This window comes from Cetorhinus maximus, chromosome 1 (genome assembly GCF_964194155.1).
Source record: "Cetorhinus maximus chromosome 1, sCetMax3.hap1.1, whole genome shotgun sequence".
Classification (NCBI taxonomy): domain Eukaryota; kingdom Metazoa; phylum Chordata; class Chondrichthyes; order Lamniformes; family Cetorhinidae; genus Cetorhinus; species Cetorhinus maximus.
The window spans coordinates 414,473-431,107 of NC_135879.1; the positions used below are offsets into that span (position 1 = coordinate 414,473).

Sequence of the window (16,635 nt, forward strand, 5' to 3'; positions counted from 1 at the left end):
TAGACAAGATGCACTAAAGCAACCAACCAAAACTACTTTGACAGTGCCTCCCAAACACGTGACCTCTACCACTTAGAAAGGCAGCAGGCACATGGGGACACCACCACCTGCTATTCTCCTCAAGTCACAAACCACCCTGACTTTGAAATAGATTGTTAATTCATCATCTAGGTTAAAATTCTGCAACTCCCTCCCTATCAGCACTGTGGATGTACCTTCACCACATGGACTGCAACAATTTAAGGTGGTGACTCACTATCACTTTCTTGAGCAATAGGGATAGACAATAAATGTTGGCCTAGCCAGTGATCCCTACATCTTATAAATAAATTAAAACACATTAGATCAGCCTCTGCAGTTTCACTGGTCAAAAATGTGGATGCTTTTCATTTCCTGCTCCCTCAAACATCTATCTTTGAAATTAGTATATATGAAGTAGCCATTCCCAATTAAATTAAGCAAGGAAAAGGATCGATGAGGGAATTGTAGGACCAGATGAAGAAAATATGGCATTTAAGTAAGCCAGCCTGAAAGGGCCAGTGTGTCTTTACTTCAAATTGTACAGTCCAGTCAAAGAAGTTGAAGCTTGGTTAACAGATTAATTATGATGAATGTAGCATTGCAGTAATGTTGATCTTTATTTATATTGAGCAACTGCTGTGTGTCTTTGTAGATTGGGACTCTTGGGCATTGCTCTGTGTTTAAGTAACTGAGTTGACCTTGTTGATTTACTTTGTTTGTAAGGTGAAACAAAGCCAGAAGATGATTCAAATAAACAGAAAACAGAGGATAAGCCGGAGGAAGAACATGATTATCACAGGAACGATGAGCAGGTAGCTTTTCCTTTCCTGAATCCTTTCCTCAGCCTGCACAAGCTTTACTGAAATTTTACTGGACTGTAGCTCATTGCAGCATGAAAATGTCATTTTGTTACAGTGATATGTGCAATTCGAAAGAGCTGATTTTATTTGCAGACTCACTACCTATCCCGAGTGCACATATTTCCTTTTTCTCCTCATGCTTTCTTGGAACTGATCTTGTCCATGAGACTTATTTCCTACTCTTTCACCCCTATTCCCACAAAACCACTGATCATCCAACTTCCCTTCCTGGTGAAAAGCATAGATTAGAACAAGTCAACTAAAGGGAAATCCTATTTGACAAATTTACAGGGGTTTGAGTTTGAGGATGTAATTAGTAGGGTAGATGAAGGGGAGCCAGTAGATGTAGTATACCTGGATTTCCAAAAGACATTCAGTAAGGTGATTACAAAAGGTTAATGGGCAAAATAAGGGCTCATGGAGTTGGGGGTAATATATTAGCATGGAGGAGGGGGGAGGCAATGGTGTAGCTGGACTAGTAATCCAGAGATCCAGGGTAATGCTCTGGGGTTCGAATCCTGCCACAGCAGATGGTGGAATTTGAATTCAATCAAAATCTTGAATTAAAAGTCTAATGCTGACCATGAAACCGTTGTTGTAAAAACCCATCTAGTTCACTAATGTCCTGTGGGGAAGGAAATCTGTCATCCTTACATGGTCTGGCCTACATGTGACTCCAGACCCACAGCAATGTGGTTGACTCAAATGCCCTCTGAAATGGACTAGCAAGCCACTCCGTTGTAACAAAGTCACAAAAAACGAATGAAACCGGACAGCCCACCCGGCATCGACCTACGCACCGGAAGCGACAATGGCAAACTCAACCCTATCGACCCTGCAAAATCCTCCTTACTAACATCTGGGGGCTAGAGCCAAAAATGGGAGCGCCAAAAATGGGAGCGCCAAAAATGGGAGCGCCAAAAATGGGAGCGCCAAAAATGGGAGCGCCAAAAATGGGAGCGCCAAAAATGGGAGCGCCAAAAATGGGAGCGCCAAAAATGGGAGCGCCAAAAATGGGAGCGCCAAAAATGGGAGCGCCAAAAATGGGAGCGCCAAAAATGGGAGCGCCAAAAATGGGAGCGCCAAAAATGGGAGCGCCAAAAATGGGAGCGCCAAAAATGGGAGCGCCAAAAATGGGAGCGCCAAAAATGGGAGCGCCAAAAATGGGAGCGCCAAAAATGGGAGCGCCAAAAATGGGAGCGCCAAAAATGGGAGCGCCAAAAATGGGAGCGCCAAAAATGGGAGCGCCAAAAATGGGGTGTCAACCTGGTGAAGCTATAACACAGGGTTACTTGTGTGCCAAACAGCATAAGCAGCAAGTGATAGACAGAGCTAAGTGATCCCACAACCAACGGATCAGATCTAAGTTCTGCAGTCCTGCCACATCCAGTCATGAATGGTGGTGGACAATTAAATAACTCATTGGATGAGCAGGCTCCACAAATATCCCCATCCTCAATGATGGAGGAGCCCAGTACATCAGTGCAAAAGATAAGGCTGTAGCATTCGCTACAATCTTCAGCCAGAAGTGCCGAGTGGATGATCCATCTCGGCCTCCTCTGCAGGTCCCCAGCATCACAGATGCCAGTCTTCAGCCAATTCAATTCACTCCATGTGATGTCAAGAAGGCACTGCATACTGCAAAGGCAATGGGCCTTGACAACATTCCGGCAATAGTACTGAAGACTTGTGCTCCAGAACTTGCCGCGCCCCTAGCCAAGCTGTTCCAGTACAGCTACAACACTGGCATCTACCTGGCTATGTGGAAAATTGCCCAGGTATGTCCTGTACACAAAAAGCAGGACAAATCTAACCTGGCCAATTACCACCCCATCAGTCTACTCTCGATCATCAGTAAAGTAATGGAAGGGGTCATCAACAGTGTTATCAAGTGGCACTTGCTTAGCAATAACTTGCTTACTCAATGCCCACTTTGGGTTCCGCCAGGGCCACTCAGCTCCTGACCTCGTTGCAGCCTTGGTTCAAACATGAACAAAAGTGCTGAACTCGTGAGGTGAGAGTGACTGCCCTTGACATCAAGGCAGCACTTGACTGAGTGTGGCATCAAGGAGCCCTAGCAAAACTGGAGCCAATGGGGATCAGGGGGAAAACTCTCCGCTGGTTGGAGTCATACCTAGCACAAAGGAAGGTGGTTGTGGTTGTCGGAGGTCAGCCATCTCAGCTCGAGAACATCACTGCAGGAGTTCCTCGGTAGTGTCCTAGGCCCAGCCATCTTCAGCTGCTTCATCAATGATCCTCCTTCCATCATAAGGTCAGAAGTGGAGATGGTTGTTGATGATTGCACAATGTTCAGCACCATTCGTGACTCCTCAGATACTGAAGCAGTCCATGTCCAAATGCAGCAAGACCTGGACAATATCCAGGCTCGGGCTGATAAGTGGCAAGGAACATTCGTGCCGCACAAGTGCCAGGCAATGACCATCTCCAACAAGAGAGAATCCAACCATCGCCCCTTGATGTTCAATGGCATTATCATCACTGAATCCCCCACTATCAACATCCTGGGGGTTACCATTGACCCAGAAACTGAACTGGACTAGCCATATAAATACTGTGGCTACAAGTGCAGGTCAGAGGCTAGGAATTGTGCGATGAGTAACTCACCTCCTGACTCCCCAAAGCCTGTCCACCATCTACAAGGCACAAGACAGGAGTGTGATGGAATACTCCCCACTTGCCTGGATGAGTGCAGCTCCCACAACACAAGAAGCTTGACACCGTCTAGGACAAAGCAGTCGCTTGATTGGCACCACATCCACAAACATTCACTTCCTCCACCACCGACGCACAGTAGCAGCAGTGTGTGTACCATCTACAAGATGCACTGCAGGAACTCACCAAGGCTCCTTAGACAGCACCTTCCAAACCCACGACCACTACCATCTAGAAGGACAAGGGCAGCAGATAAATGGAACACCGCCACCTGGAAGTTCCCCTCCAAGTCAATCACTATCTTGACTTGGAAATATATCGCTATTCCTTCACTGTCGCTGGGTCAAAATCCTGGAACTCCCTTCCTAACAGCACTGTGGGTGTACCTACACCACATGGACTGCAGCGGTTCAAGAAGGCGGCTCACCACCATCTTCTCAAGGGCAATTAGGGATGGACAATAAATACTAGCCCAGCCAGCGAAGCCCACGTCCTATGAATGAATAAAAAAATATGGATAGAGGAATGGTTAACAGATAGAAAACAGATGACATAAATGGGGCTTTGTCAATTTGGCAGGCAGTGAATAGTGGAGTGCCGCCAGGATCAGTGCTGGGGCCTCAGCTATTTACAATCTATATTAATGACTTAGATACATTACTCTCTGTCTCTTCATCTAAGTTTGCTGATGATACCAAGCTAGGTGGGATGGAAAGCTGTGGGGAGGACACAGAGGCTGCAATGAGATTTGGACAGTGAGTGGGCAATAAGATGGCAGATGGAGTATAATGTAGGGAAATTTGAAGTTCTTCATTTTGGTTGTAAGAATGAAAACGCAGAAAAAATTTTAAAAGGTGTGAAAATTGTAAGTGTTGATGTTCAAAGACACTTGGATAAGCTGGTACAAGGAACGCAGAAGGATAGCACACAGGTGCAGCAAGCAATTAGGAAGGCAAATGGCATGTTCACCTTTATTGCAGGGGATTGGAGTACACAAAAAAAAACTCTTACTAGAGTTGTACAGAGTTTTGGTGAGACCACATCTGGAATACTGTGTGCAGTTTTGGTCTCCACATTTAAGAAAGGCAGTACAGAGAAGGTTCACTAGATTGTCGCTGGGATGAGAGGCTGAGTAAATTGGGCCTATATGCTCTGGAGTTTAGAAGATTGACAGGCGATCTCATTGAAACATACAAAATTCTGAAGGAGGTTGATCGGGCGGACGCCGAGAGATTGTCCCATTGGCCGGGGAATCTAAAACACGGGCACAGTCTCAGGATAAGTGGCCGATCATTTAGGACTGAGATGAGGAGAAATTTCTTCGCTCAAAGGGTTGTGAATCTTTGGAATTCTCTATCGCAGAGGGCCCTGGATACTCTACTGTTGATTACATTTAAGGCTGGGAGAGACAGATTTTGGCTGTTGCAAGGAATTGGGGGATATGGGGAGCAGGCGGGAAACTGGAGTTGAAGCCCAAGATCAACCATAATCGTATTGAACAGTGGAGCAGGTCGATGGGCCGTGTGGTCTACTCCTGCGCCTATTTCTTATGTTCTTAAGTGGACATGTTTGCTGATGATTGCATAGCTTTCATCACTGTTCACACTGCCTCAGATACTGAAGCAATCCATTTCCATTTGCAACAAGATCTAGACAAGATTCAGGTTTAGACTGATGAGTGGCAAGTAACATTCGTGCCAAACAAGTGGCAGGCAATGACCATCTCCCCATGACATTCAATGGCATTTCTGCCACTAAATACCCAACTATCAACATCCTGAGGGTTACCATTGACCAGAAATTAAACTGGATCAGCCATATACATACAATGGCTACAAAAGCAGTTCAAAGACTCGGAATTCTGCCTGTCCACCATCTACAAGGTGCAAATCAGGAGTGTGATGGAATACTCCCCACTTACCTGAATGAGTGCAGCTCCAGCAACACCCAAGAAGCTTGACACCATCCAGGACAAAGCAGCTGCTTAATTGGCACCCCATCCACCACCTTCAACATTCACTCCCTCCACTACTGAGGTGCAGTTGCAGCAGTGTGTACTATCTGCAGCAACTTACCAAGGCTCCTTAGACAGCACCTTCCAAACCCTCTGTTACCTAGAAGGACATGAGTAGTAGATGCATGGGAACACCACCTCCTGCAAGTTCCACTCCAAGCCGCACACCACCCTGATTTGGAAATATATTGCTGTTCTGTCACTGTAACTGGGTCAAAACCCTGGAGCTCCCTCCCTAACAGCACTCAGGGTTTACCTACACCATGTGGACTGCAGCAGTTCAAGAAGGCAGCTCACCATCACCTTCTCAAGGACAATTAGGGATGGGCAATAAATGCTGGTCTGTGAATGAATAAGAAAAATAAGATCGGTGAATTGAATGCATGACTCAAGACTGGTATGGGAGAAATGTTGTTTCAATTCATGGTGCACTGGCACCAGTAATAGGGAAAGAGGGAGCTGCTCCATTGGGACAAGCCACACCTGAACCATGCTGGATCCAGGGTCCTGGAGAATCATAAAACTAGGGTAATGAAAAGGGCTTTAAACTAAATAAATATAGTGGGGGAAGGTAGAGGATTCAGGTCAGGGGAAATTTAAAAATTTAAAGATAAAGGACAAGGCAATAGTGGAGTTCAGAAGAATGAAAAACGATCTTATTGAAGTAGGTAAGATAATGAGAAGACTCAATAGGGTAGATGCTGAGAAAATGTTTGCTTTCTTGGGGAATCTAGAGCTAGGAGGCACAGTTTCAAAATAAGGGCATCTCATTTAAAACAGATGAGAAAGAATTTCTTCTCTGAGGGTCGTTAATCGTTAGAGTTCTCTAATTCAGTTGCTCTACCATTGGTGGCTATGTTTTCAGCTGCCTGGGCCCCAAGCTTTGGAATTCCCTCCCTATACCTCTCTGCCTCTACACTTTGCTTTCCTCCTTTCAGACACTCCTTAAAGCCTGTCTCTTTGCCCAAGCTATTAGTCATCTGACCTGTGGCACATGTCATACTTTGTTTTATGATCCTGTGAAGCACATTGAGACGTTTCTGGTGCTATATAAAATAAGTTGTTATTGTCTTGGCCGCCTCTACTCTTCGGGGTGAATCGTTGAATATATCCAAGACAGGGTTGTACAGATTTTTGCTCTACACTGGAGTCCGGGATTAAGGGGCCAGACAGGAGTGGAGTTGAGGCCAGTATCAACTCAGCCATATAATATAAAAACTAAATGCTACGGATGCTGGAAATCTGAAATAAAAACAAAGCGCTGGAAAAACTCAACAGGTCTGGCAGCATCTGTGGAGAGAGAAAGATTTGAGTCCGTGTGAAGTTTTCAAAATTATGAAAGCTTTGATCGGGTAAATAGGGAAAAGCGGGTAAATAGGGAAAAGCGGGTAAATAGGGAAAAGCTGGTTCGGTAAGCAGTAGGTACAGATTAAAGATAATTGGTCAAAAAAAAACTAGAGGGTGATGTTCTTTTTAAATGCAGTGAATTATGATGATCTGAAGTGCACTTCCTAAAAAAGAGTGGTGGAAGTAGATTCAACAGGGAATTGGATTTATACTTGAAAAGGAGAAATTTGCAGAGTTCTGTGAAATAAATAGGGAATAGGGCAAATCCGTGTTCTTTCAAAGAGCTGGCACAGGCACAGTGGGCCGAAGGGCCTTCTTCAATGCTGTTAGATTCTGATTTTGTAACTTCATTAGGTACTGACAAGCCAACGTTTAGAGCCTAAGAATTGGCTGTTTTAAAAAGGAATATAAGAAATAGGAGCCTGAGTGGGCATGTGGCCCTTCAAAACTACTCCATCATTAAATAAGATCATGGCTGATCTTCCACCTCAACTTCCCTTTCTCAGCCTATCACCATATCCCTCGAGTCAAAAAGAACACAAGAAATTGGAGCAGAAGTGGACCATATGGCCCGTGGAACCTGCTGTGCCATTCAATACAATCATGGCTGCTCTTGGGATTCAATTCTATTTCCCTGCTTTTCCCCAAATCCCTTGATTCCCTGAGACCAAAAATCCATCTATTCCAGCCTTAAATATTTTCAATGATGGAGCATCCACAACCCCCTGGGGCAGAGAATTCCAACGATTCACAACCCTTTAAATGAAGTAATTTCCTCTCATCTTAGTCCTAAAGCCTTATCCTGAGACTGTGACCCCCCCCCCCACCATTTAATCCATCTGCCATCTTGTTGCCCACTCATTTAACTGGTTTATATCTCTTTGCAGCCTCTGTTCTCCCCACAGCTTACCTTTCCACCTAGCTTGGTATCATCTGTAAACTTAGATACGTTACTCTGTCTCGTCATGCGAGTCATTAATATAGATTGTAAATAGCTGAGGTTCCAGCACTGACCCTTGTGGCACTCCACTATTCACTGCCTGACAACTTGGAAAAAGTCCCATTTATGCCCACTCTGCTTCCTACCTGTTAACCGATCCTCCAACTCCATGCGCAGCTATCCAGCCTATTAACCTTTTGTTGGCATCTTATCAAATGCCTTTTGCAAATCCAGTTGTACTACATCTACTGGCTGCACCTTGTCTACTGTACCAGTTTCATCCTGAAAAACTCCAATAAATTTATTAAACAGGATTTCCCTTCATAAAACCATGTTGACTTATTCTAATCATACTTTGCTTTTCTAAGTGCATTGCTAAAATTTCCTTAATAATAGATCCCAGCATTTTCCCAACAACTGATGTTAGCCCGTCACTCCCGGTTTTCTCTCTCCCTCCTTCTGAAAAGCAGAGTAACATTTGCCAACTTCCAATCTGATGGGACCATTCCCGAATCCGATGAATTCTGGAAAATCACAGCCAGTGCATTTACCATCTCTGCAGCTATCTCTTTTAGAACCATCGGTTGTAGACCAACAGGCCCTGGGGATTTGTCACATTTTAGTCTCAAGCTCCTTTCATACATTTTCTCTGTTGATAGATATCCCTAATTTCTGCTCTTTTTAGCCACTAGTTTGCCTTCTATTTCTGGAAGGCAACATGTGTCTTCTGTGAAGACAGAGACAAAATATTCGTTCAGTGCTTCCATCATCTCCTCATTTCCCACGATAACTTCTCCTGTTTCTGATTCCAACAGACCAACATTAACTCATTTTTGTATACTTATAAAAGCTTTTACAATCTGTTTTTATTTCACTGGCTACTTTACTCTCATTCCTTTTTATCAATTTTTTGTTGTTTGATAAAACACTCCCAACCCTCAGGCTTGTTAATTTTTTTTGCAATATTGTAAGCTTCTTTTAATCTAAGAGTATCCCTAACTTCCTGAGTGAGCCATGGATGGGTCTTTCTTGCTGAATTTGTTTTTTCATGGAATGTACTTTTGTTGAGCATTTAAAGAAACAATTCAGTATTTTCCACTGTTTACTTACAGCCCTACCTTTTAATCCATTTGCCCCATTTGCCTTTGCTAGTTCGGCCCTGGTACCTAGGTAATTGGCTTTGTTTAAGATTCTTGTTTGTGATTGGTGTGTGTCACTCACTTTCAAATTAACATCGAATTGAACGGTATTGTAATCACTCTTTTCCAGTGGATCTTTTGATATTACAACATTACTAATTAATCCTGCTTTGTTACACAATACTAGATCGAAGATAGTTTCATCCCTAAACAAAAACAAAAATACCTGGGAAAACCCAGGTCTGGCAGCATCTGCAGAGAGGAACACAGTTAACATTTCGAGTCCGTATGACTCTTCAACAGAACTAAGTAAAAATAGAAAAGAGGTGAAATATAAGCTGGTTTAAGGGGGGGGTGGGACAGGTAGAGCTGGACGGAGGGCCAGTGATAGGTGGAGATAACCAAAAGATGTCAGACAAAAGGACAAAGAGGTGTTGAAGGTGGTGTTATTATCTAAGGAATGTGCTAATTAAGGGTAGAAAGCAGGACAAGCAAGGTACAGGTAGCCCTAGTGGGGGTGGGGTGGAGGGAAGGGATCGAAATGGGCTAAAAGGCAGAGATAAAACAATGGCTGGAAATAGGTGGGAAAAGAAAAATCTATATAAATTATTGGGAAAGGCGGGGGCGGAAATCGGAAAGGGTGGGGATGGAAAAGAGAGTTCATGATCTAAAATTGTTGAACTCAATGTTAAGCCCAGAAGGCTGTAAAGTGCCTAGTCGGAAGATGAGGTGCTGTTCCTCCAGTTTGCGTTGAGCTTCACTGGAACAATGCAGCAGGCCAGTTCAACAATTTTAGATCATGAGGAACACAGTTAACGTTTCAAGTCCTGCCACATCCAGTTGTGAATGGCGGTGGACAGTCAAACAACTCACTGGAGGAAGAGGCTCCACAAATATTCCCATCCTCAATGATGGAGGAGCCCAGCACAGCAGTGCAAAAGATGAGGCTGAAGCATTCGCAACAATCTTCAGCCAGAAGTGCCAAGTGGATGACCCACCTTAGCCTCCTCCGGAGGTCCCCAGCTTCATAGATGTCGGTCTTCAGCCAATTCGATTCGCTCCACGTATTATCAGGAAATGGCTGAAGGCACTGGATACTGCAGAGGTTATGGGCCCTGACAATATTCCAGCAATAGTACTGAAGACAAAAACAGAAAATGCTGGAAAAACTCAACAGGCCTGACATGACAGCAGCTGTAGAGAGAGAAACAGTTGACGTTTCAAGTCCATATGACCCTTCTTCAGAGCTACTTACTGTGCTCCAGAACTTGCAGCACCCCTAGCCAAGCTGTTCCAGTACAGCTACAACACTGGCATCTACCCAGCCATGTGGAAAATTGCCCAGGTATGTCCTGTACACAAAAAGTAGGACAAATCCAACCCGGCCAATTACCGGCCCATCAGTCTACTCTCGATCATCAGTAAAGTAATGGAAGGGGTCATCAACAGTGCTATCAAGTGGCACTTGCTTAGCAATAACCTGCTCACTGATGCTCAATTTGGGTTCTGCAGAGGCCACTCAGCTCCTGACCTCATTAGAGCTGAACCCAAGAGGTGAGGTGAGAGTGACTACTCTTGACATCAAGGCCACATTTGACAGTGTGTGGCATCAACGAGCCCAAGCAAAACTGGAGTCAGGGGAAAACTCTCCACTGGTTAGAAAAAGGAAGATGATTGTGGTTATTGGAGATCAATCATCTCAGCTCCAGGACATCACTGCAGGAGTTCCTCAGGGTAGTGTCCTCAGCCCAACCATCTTCAGCTGCTTCATCAATTACCTTCTGTCTAAGGTCAGAAGTGAGATGTTCGCTGATGATTGCACAATGTTCAGCACCATTCACAACTCCTCAAATACTGAAGCAGTCCACATCCAAATGCAGCAAGACCCAGAAAATATCCAGGCTTGGGCTGACAAGTTGCAAGTATCATTTGCACCACACAAGTGCCAGGCAATGACCATCTCCAACAAGAGAGAATCTAACTGTCACCGTTTGATGTTCAATGGCATTACCATCACTGAATCCCCCATTATCAACATCCTGGGGGTTATCATTGACCAGAAACTGAACTGGACTAGCCACATAAATACTGTGGCTACAACAGCAGGTCAGAGGCTAGGGATTCTGCAGCAATTAACTGACCTCCTGACTCCCCAAAGCCTGTCCACTATCTACAGGGCACAAGTCAAGAGTGTTACTCACAATAAGTGTTTGTGGTAGAAGAATGAATCCAAAGCTGTTTTCTTTTTACCTCAAGCTGGTTCATTCTCAATGTGGTTCCTCTGTGCTACAAACTTCCTAATAATTTCCACCTAGAGCCTTCCAACTGGATCTATTTATACTGTTTAGATGGGAGAACCAATGTCCATCACCTGTTTTAACTAGTAATTGTCTTTAACAAGGTAATTGCCATGCAATGTGATTACTGACACATTTGATTTAATGTTTGTAAGTTTCCCTTAAACTTTGTCCTTGGTTTCACAGCTGACCTGATTTAGGGGCTGTGCTTGATTTATCCCTTGTTTTGTTAATTTAGTTAATTGTTTTAACTCTACAAGAGTTACTGACACATTGACAAAGAGTGTGATGGAATACTCTCCACTTGCCTGGATGAGTGCAGCTCCAACGACACTTAAGCTTGACACCGTCCAGGACAAAGCAGCCCACTTGATTAGTACTACATCCACAAACATTCGGAGGTGTCAGCTGTGGCTCAGTTCATAGCACCCGTGCCTTTGAATCAGAGGGTTGTGGGTTCATGTCCCACTCCTGGAAACCAAGAACTGTGATTGTACTCGAAAAGAGTTGCAATCTGTGACTGTTGATAACTCAAAAGAGTATCCACAAACATTTGCTCCCTCTGGCACTGATGCATAGTGGCAGCTGTGTGTACCATCTACAAGATGCACTGCAGCAACTCACCAAGGCTCCTTCGACAGCACCTTCCAAATCCACGACCACTACCATCTAGAAGGACAAGGGCAGCAGATGCATGGGAACCCCACCACATGGAAGTTCCCCTCCAAACCACTCATCATCCTGACTTGGAAATATATCGCCGTTCCTTCACTGTCACTGGGTCAAAATCCTGGAACTCCCTCCCTAACAGCACTGTGGGTGTACCTACACCACATGGACTGCAGCGGTTCAAGAAGGCAGCTCACCACCACCTCAAGGGCAATTAGGGATGGGCAATAAATGCTGGCCCAGCCAGCGAAGCCCACATCCCATGAGCGAATAAACTAAAAAGTTTCTGTGATTCTGCCAGAAAGCTCCTTCTGTTCGAGGGTCACAGACAGACATAGCTCCAGCCATTTTCAAAGGTCTTTTGTCCAGTTTTAAATTTTAGAACGAGCCATGAGGGTATCTACACCTATTGTATAAAAAAATACACATGGTGAGGTCTTTGTCCCCTCACAGTCCTTGTGACCGTGGAGAAAAAAATGAACTCTACTTCATTTTTGTTAATGTGGTCTTGTAAAGGAAGAATAGGAACTGAGAAAGTATGTATTCATTCTCTCATTCACCCAGGCACATCAGACACACAGCCAGAGGCAGTGGCAGCCCCCTGCTGGATTTTCCTTCTTTATTGGGTTAATACATCAGCAAGAACATTGTCCTGTCCTGGGCTGTAGAATGCTCAGCTGATCCAGGAAGATCCAAGATCTGTCTTTATGGGGAAGGGTATTCAGGGCTAGAGTTCTGAATTTCCTCTGTTGGGGATCAGGCATAAGCAAAGCCATTGGTTTCAGAATTCTGCCTGTTTGATTCCTGGTTGTGTCCTTTAAAGGGTGTGGGGGTTTTACAGGCGGGGGGAGGGGGGCGTTAGCACTCAGTGGATGAGTGATGGTCAAGCTGCTCTGGGCAGGGGAATGTTGGGCCTCTCACACTGAGAGTTCCAGACCCTTTGATCATGGGGCTGAGCTGCTGTTGTCTAGCTTCGTTCCTGCACGTCCATCTTGGTAACCTGTGGCTTCAGCTGCTCAAACCCAGGGACAGCGGTTAGGCTGCTTGTCAGGAGATTGCTGTGTTTTAATGGGACTTTGGTCTCTTGTGGGGATTCTGGTTTGGTATCTGGTTCAGGTTCTCACACAACTCAGATGTTCCAGCTTCTGTTGCTAGGTGCTTCAGATTGACACAGCCACAGGTGGGCAGTCTGCTCCTGAACTTGGGTCAGCTGCTCTGGACCCAGCTGATAGGAAGATTGCCTTCTGGAAGGGGACTCTGCTGCTCCCATACCAGGTAGGGCTACAGTGCCGTAGCCTGGGGGGCCGGGGAGTGGTTGTTACGGATCACTTTAAACGCAGTGGGCAACCCTGCCAGGTTGCATCGCACTTCTTCATTAAGGCGGGTGGGTGGGTTTGGGATCCAGTCTGGTTGGAATCCCCCTGCTGGTCAGTTGGGTAATAGCCTCGGTGTCTTTTGGAACACTGCTGCCCTCTGGTGGATGGTCACTCTCACTATACATCCTGGTGGCTTTTCCATTAAGTGAAGCATCACCCTCCCTCTTTCTAGGCCAATTTGGGAACTTTCCTAGTCCCCATCCAAATTTGCCATAAAGCTACCAACCAGACCAGTCAATGGCTTCTTAGCTGGGGCCTTTGGACTGGGAGAGGACGCTCTACTAACTTGTTCCATGTCCCCTGGAACACCACTGCCCCCAAGTGGAGGGGGTGCAGCTCCAGCTACACCCAATTTTCAACCGGGTGAGGCATCTCACTCCCTATCTGCTTGTCTGTTTGGAGACTCCCTTTGTCCCTCTTTATATTTAGAAAGAAGGTTTCTGCCAGCCATACTTCGGGCTCTTAGACTACATGGGGCATTTTCCTTTCCTGGTTTAATAACTTTCCTTCCTTCAGGCACTTCAACCAGGTGGGGCATCTCCCTTACTATCTCTGTCCCTGCTCTGGGATTTCTCTGGTCCCTGTTTAATTCTGGGGTAATCTTTGAGTCTATTTTAAATTCTATTGGCCCTTCTGGGATCTCTTTTAACTTTACAGGCCTGGCTTTGGCCTTGATACATTTGAGCAGCCCCCCTCAATGTTTATGGGTGCTATTTCACCCCTTCGGGCCTCTGGACCTTTCTGCTGTCCTGCAGATTTCTGCTGGCTGACAGCGGCCTCTTTTCTTTTGCTGGCTAACACCTCGCTGCCGGCCAGATTGTTTCCAGGGAGGAAGTCGATTCCTACTGGAGATAGATCAGGGACAGTTCCTCCCGTGACAGGGCCTGAAGCAAGGTCACACTCCAGGTGGACCTTATGGAGGGGGAGGGGGGCTAACACAGACCCTCCTCCCGTTCCACTGATCAGGGCTTTGGCCTCAGAGAGAATTCTGGAGTGGGGTATTGTAGGTTTACGTTTCCCCCTAATATTAAGCTTGAGTGGCCCCTGTGTCTCGGAGCAGCACAAGGGCTTGCTCACCTTTTGGGACAGGTAGGGGGACACTGTTCAGGAAAGGATAATACTCCAGAAGCGCACTGGGAGTTTGTCTGGTTCAGGCACACACAGTGCCATGCCCCTCCAAAGGGTAAATTTCTGCTACGCTACCGATTGGGGTGTCCTTTGTGGGACCACTCGTACGGAGTCTCATTAGACCAACAGGCTCCCTTCTCCCAATCTCCAACACTCAGGTCTGGAATGGCCTATTTTATGGCAATGAGAACACACTAGCCTCCCGGGGCTCTCCTTTGGGCTACAGGAGGGCTTCTCTCACCCTCCTTTGTGTTTTCTTTCCTGGGTGGGGGACCTTTCCTTTCTAGATCACCCTGCTGTCTTTCCAGTGCTCATGGGAATGGTTTGGAAAGGGTCTGCCTGAGTTTCCAGGCCTATGAGTGAGATCATAGCTGTCTGCTGTGACTGCTGCATCCCTGGCTGTGAGGATTCCCTGCTCCTCCAAATGCATCCTCAGGCTGGGGGTTAAGCAGTTTTTAAACTCCTCTAACAATACCAACTCACGCAACCCCTCATGGGTGCATGGGAACCTTAGGGACCTTACCCATCAGTCAACACCATTTGCTTCAGTCGTTCAAACTCAAGGTAGGTTTGTGTGGGCTTCTTACTAGTGTTGCAGAATTGCTGGCAGTATCCTTCTGGGACTAACTCATAGGCACTTAGGATGGCAGCCTTGGTCTGCTTGTAATTCATGGACATGTCAGGCGGCAGCATTGAGTAGATCTCTTGGTCTCTCCCTGACAGCTACCCTTGAATTAGAAGTGTCCAGATATCCGATGGCCGTTTTAGCTGTCCTGCTACCTTCTCAGAAGTAGTAAAAGTCGATTCCACGTCACCCCTTTGAATTTGGGAATGAGTCTAGCGTACTGGAGGGCCTCAGAGAGTGGCTCTGGGTTAGACAAAGAGGGGGTGCTACCAGGTGAGAGAGATTTTCCCTCGCAGCTTCCAGCTGTTGGGGGTCTCTCTCCCTCTGAGCTCCATTTTTAATTTTCAGATCTGGAATTCTCCTCTCTCCCTCTCTCCCTCTCCCTCTCCCTCTCTCTCTCTCTCTCTTAACACGGTGTGGATACATGTCAGCTTGGGTGAGCACCTCCAGACAAACAGCAATATGGTTAACTCTTAACTACCCTCTAAAGTGGCCTAGCAAGCCACTCAATTCAAGGGCAATTGGGGATGGGCAGCAAATGCTGGCCTGGCCAGTGATGCCCACAATCCATGAAAGGATAAATTTTTAAAAAGTGTGTTTCTGTATCTCTGGTGCTGAACATTTCCACTACACCTTATTGCTCAGTTCTTCAGACACCTTTTCAAAATGGAACAGTGCAGTTAAATTATGTACATTTTTAAAACTGGAGCTGTTTTATACCATTATTGCATTGCAGGGATATGTTGTGCTGGCCATATATTCAGGTATTAGTGAACGTTACTGTTTCTCAGCAGTAGTGTTATTTGAAATGTACACTAAAAATCTGATTTTTGTCAAGTAGAAAAGGTCTAGCATTTTAGATCTGTTTTAAATACATGATTTGCAAACTGTATCAAACCAGGTGTTTTAACTGTGAAATGGAGGGAAAAAGTCTAATTTGCATCTAAATTGCTGACTAAATGGAATGTGCACTTCATAAATAAATAATATACACAAATCGACAGATTAAACCGAGAGCTCCTCTCACTCTCAATCTGTAAGCAAAAAATAGGCAATTACATGGTATAGTCAAATTTTAGTTTTACAACTAAGTTCATGAAACATCACTATTTACACTCAACATTTTAAGAACCAATTCATTGAGTTTATGCAAATTTAAAATCAACTGATCTGCATATGCAAAATGAGGACTGGTTTCCTATTCTAACAGCTTATCTTGCCCCTTCCTGGCCTTAGACTGCAGAGGGTAAGACAAGCTCACCCGAACCACAGCATCTTCCGTATGATCTGATGGGAAGAATTTTCCCGTCAGCGAGCGGGGGCGGGGCCTGCTCACCGACACGTGGTGACATCGGGCGTGTGTCCCCACATCACCCTGCGTCCCCACGTCACCCTGCGTCCCCACGTCACCGCGCGTCATTTAGACTGTCAGTGCGGTGGGCGTGTAACTGCGTCGGCTGTGCACCCGCTGACCCGTCAAAGGTTTATTAAGACCATTAACAAAGTCATTAAAGCTGTTCAGAATGCGGCCTGTCCAACCTTAAGG

General features: G+C 45.6%; 1 protein-coding gene across 1 annotated transcript in view; it reads left to right on the top strand.

Moving 5' to 3' along the window:
• The window catches only part of pcgf3 (polycomb group ring finger 3), a 188,745-nt gene that overhangs the window by 148,236 nt on the left and 23,874 nt on the right, over nt 1–16,635 (top strand). Inside the window, exon 7 of the mRNA XM_078562731.1 lies at nt 745–833. Within this exon, the coding sequence (XP_078418857.1) occupies nt 745–833 (89 nt within the window). The remainder of the gene's footprint in view (nt 1–744; nt 834–16,635) is intronic.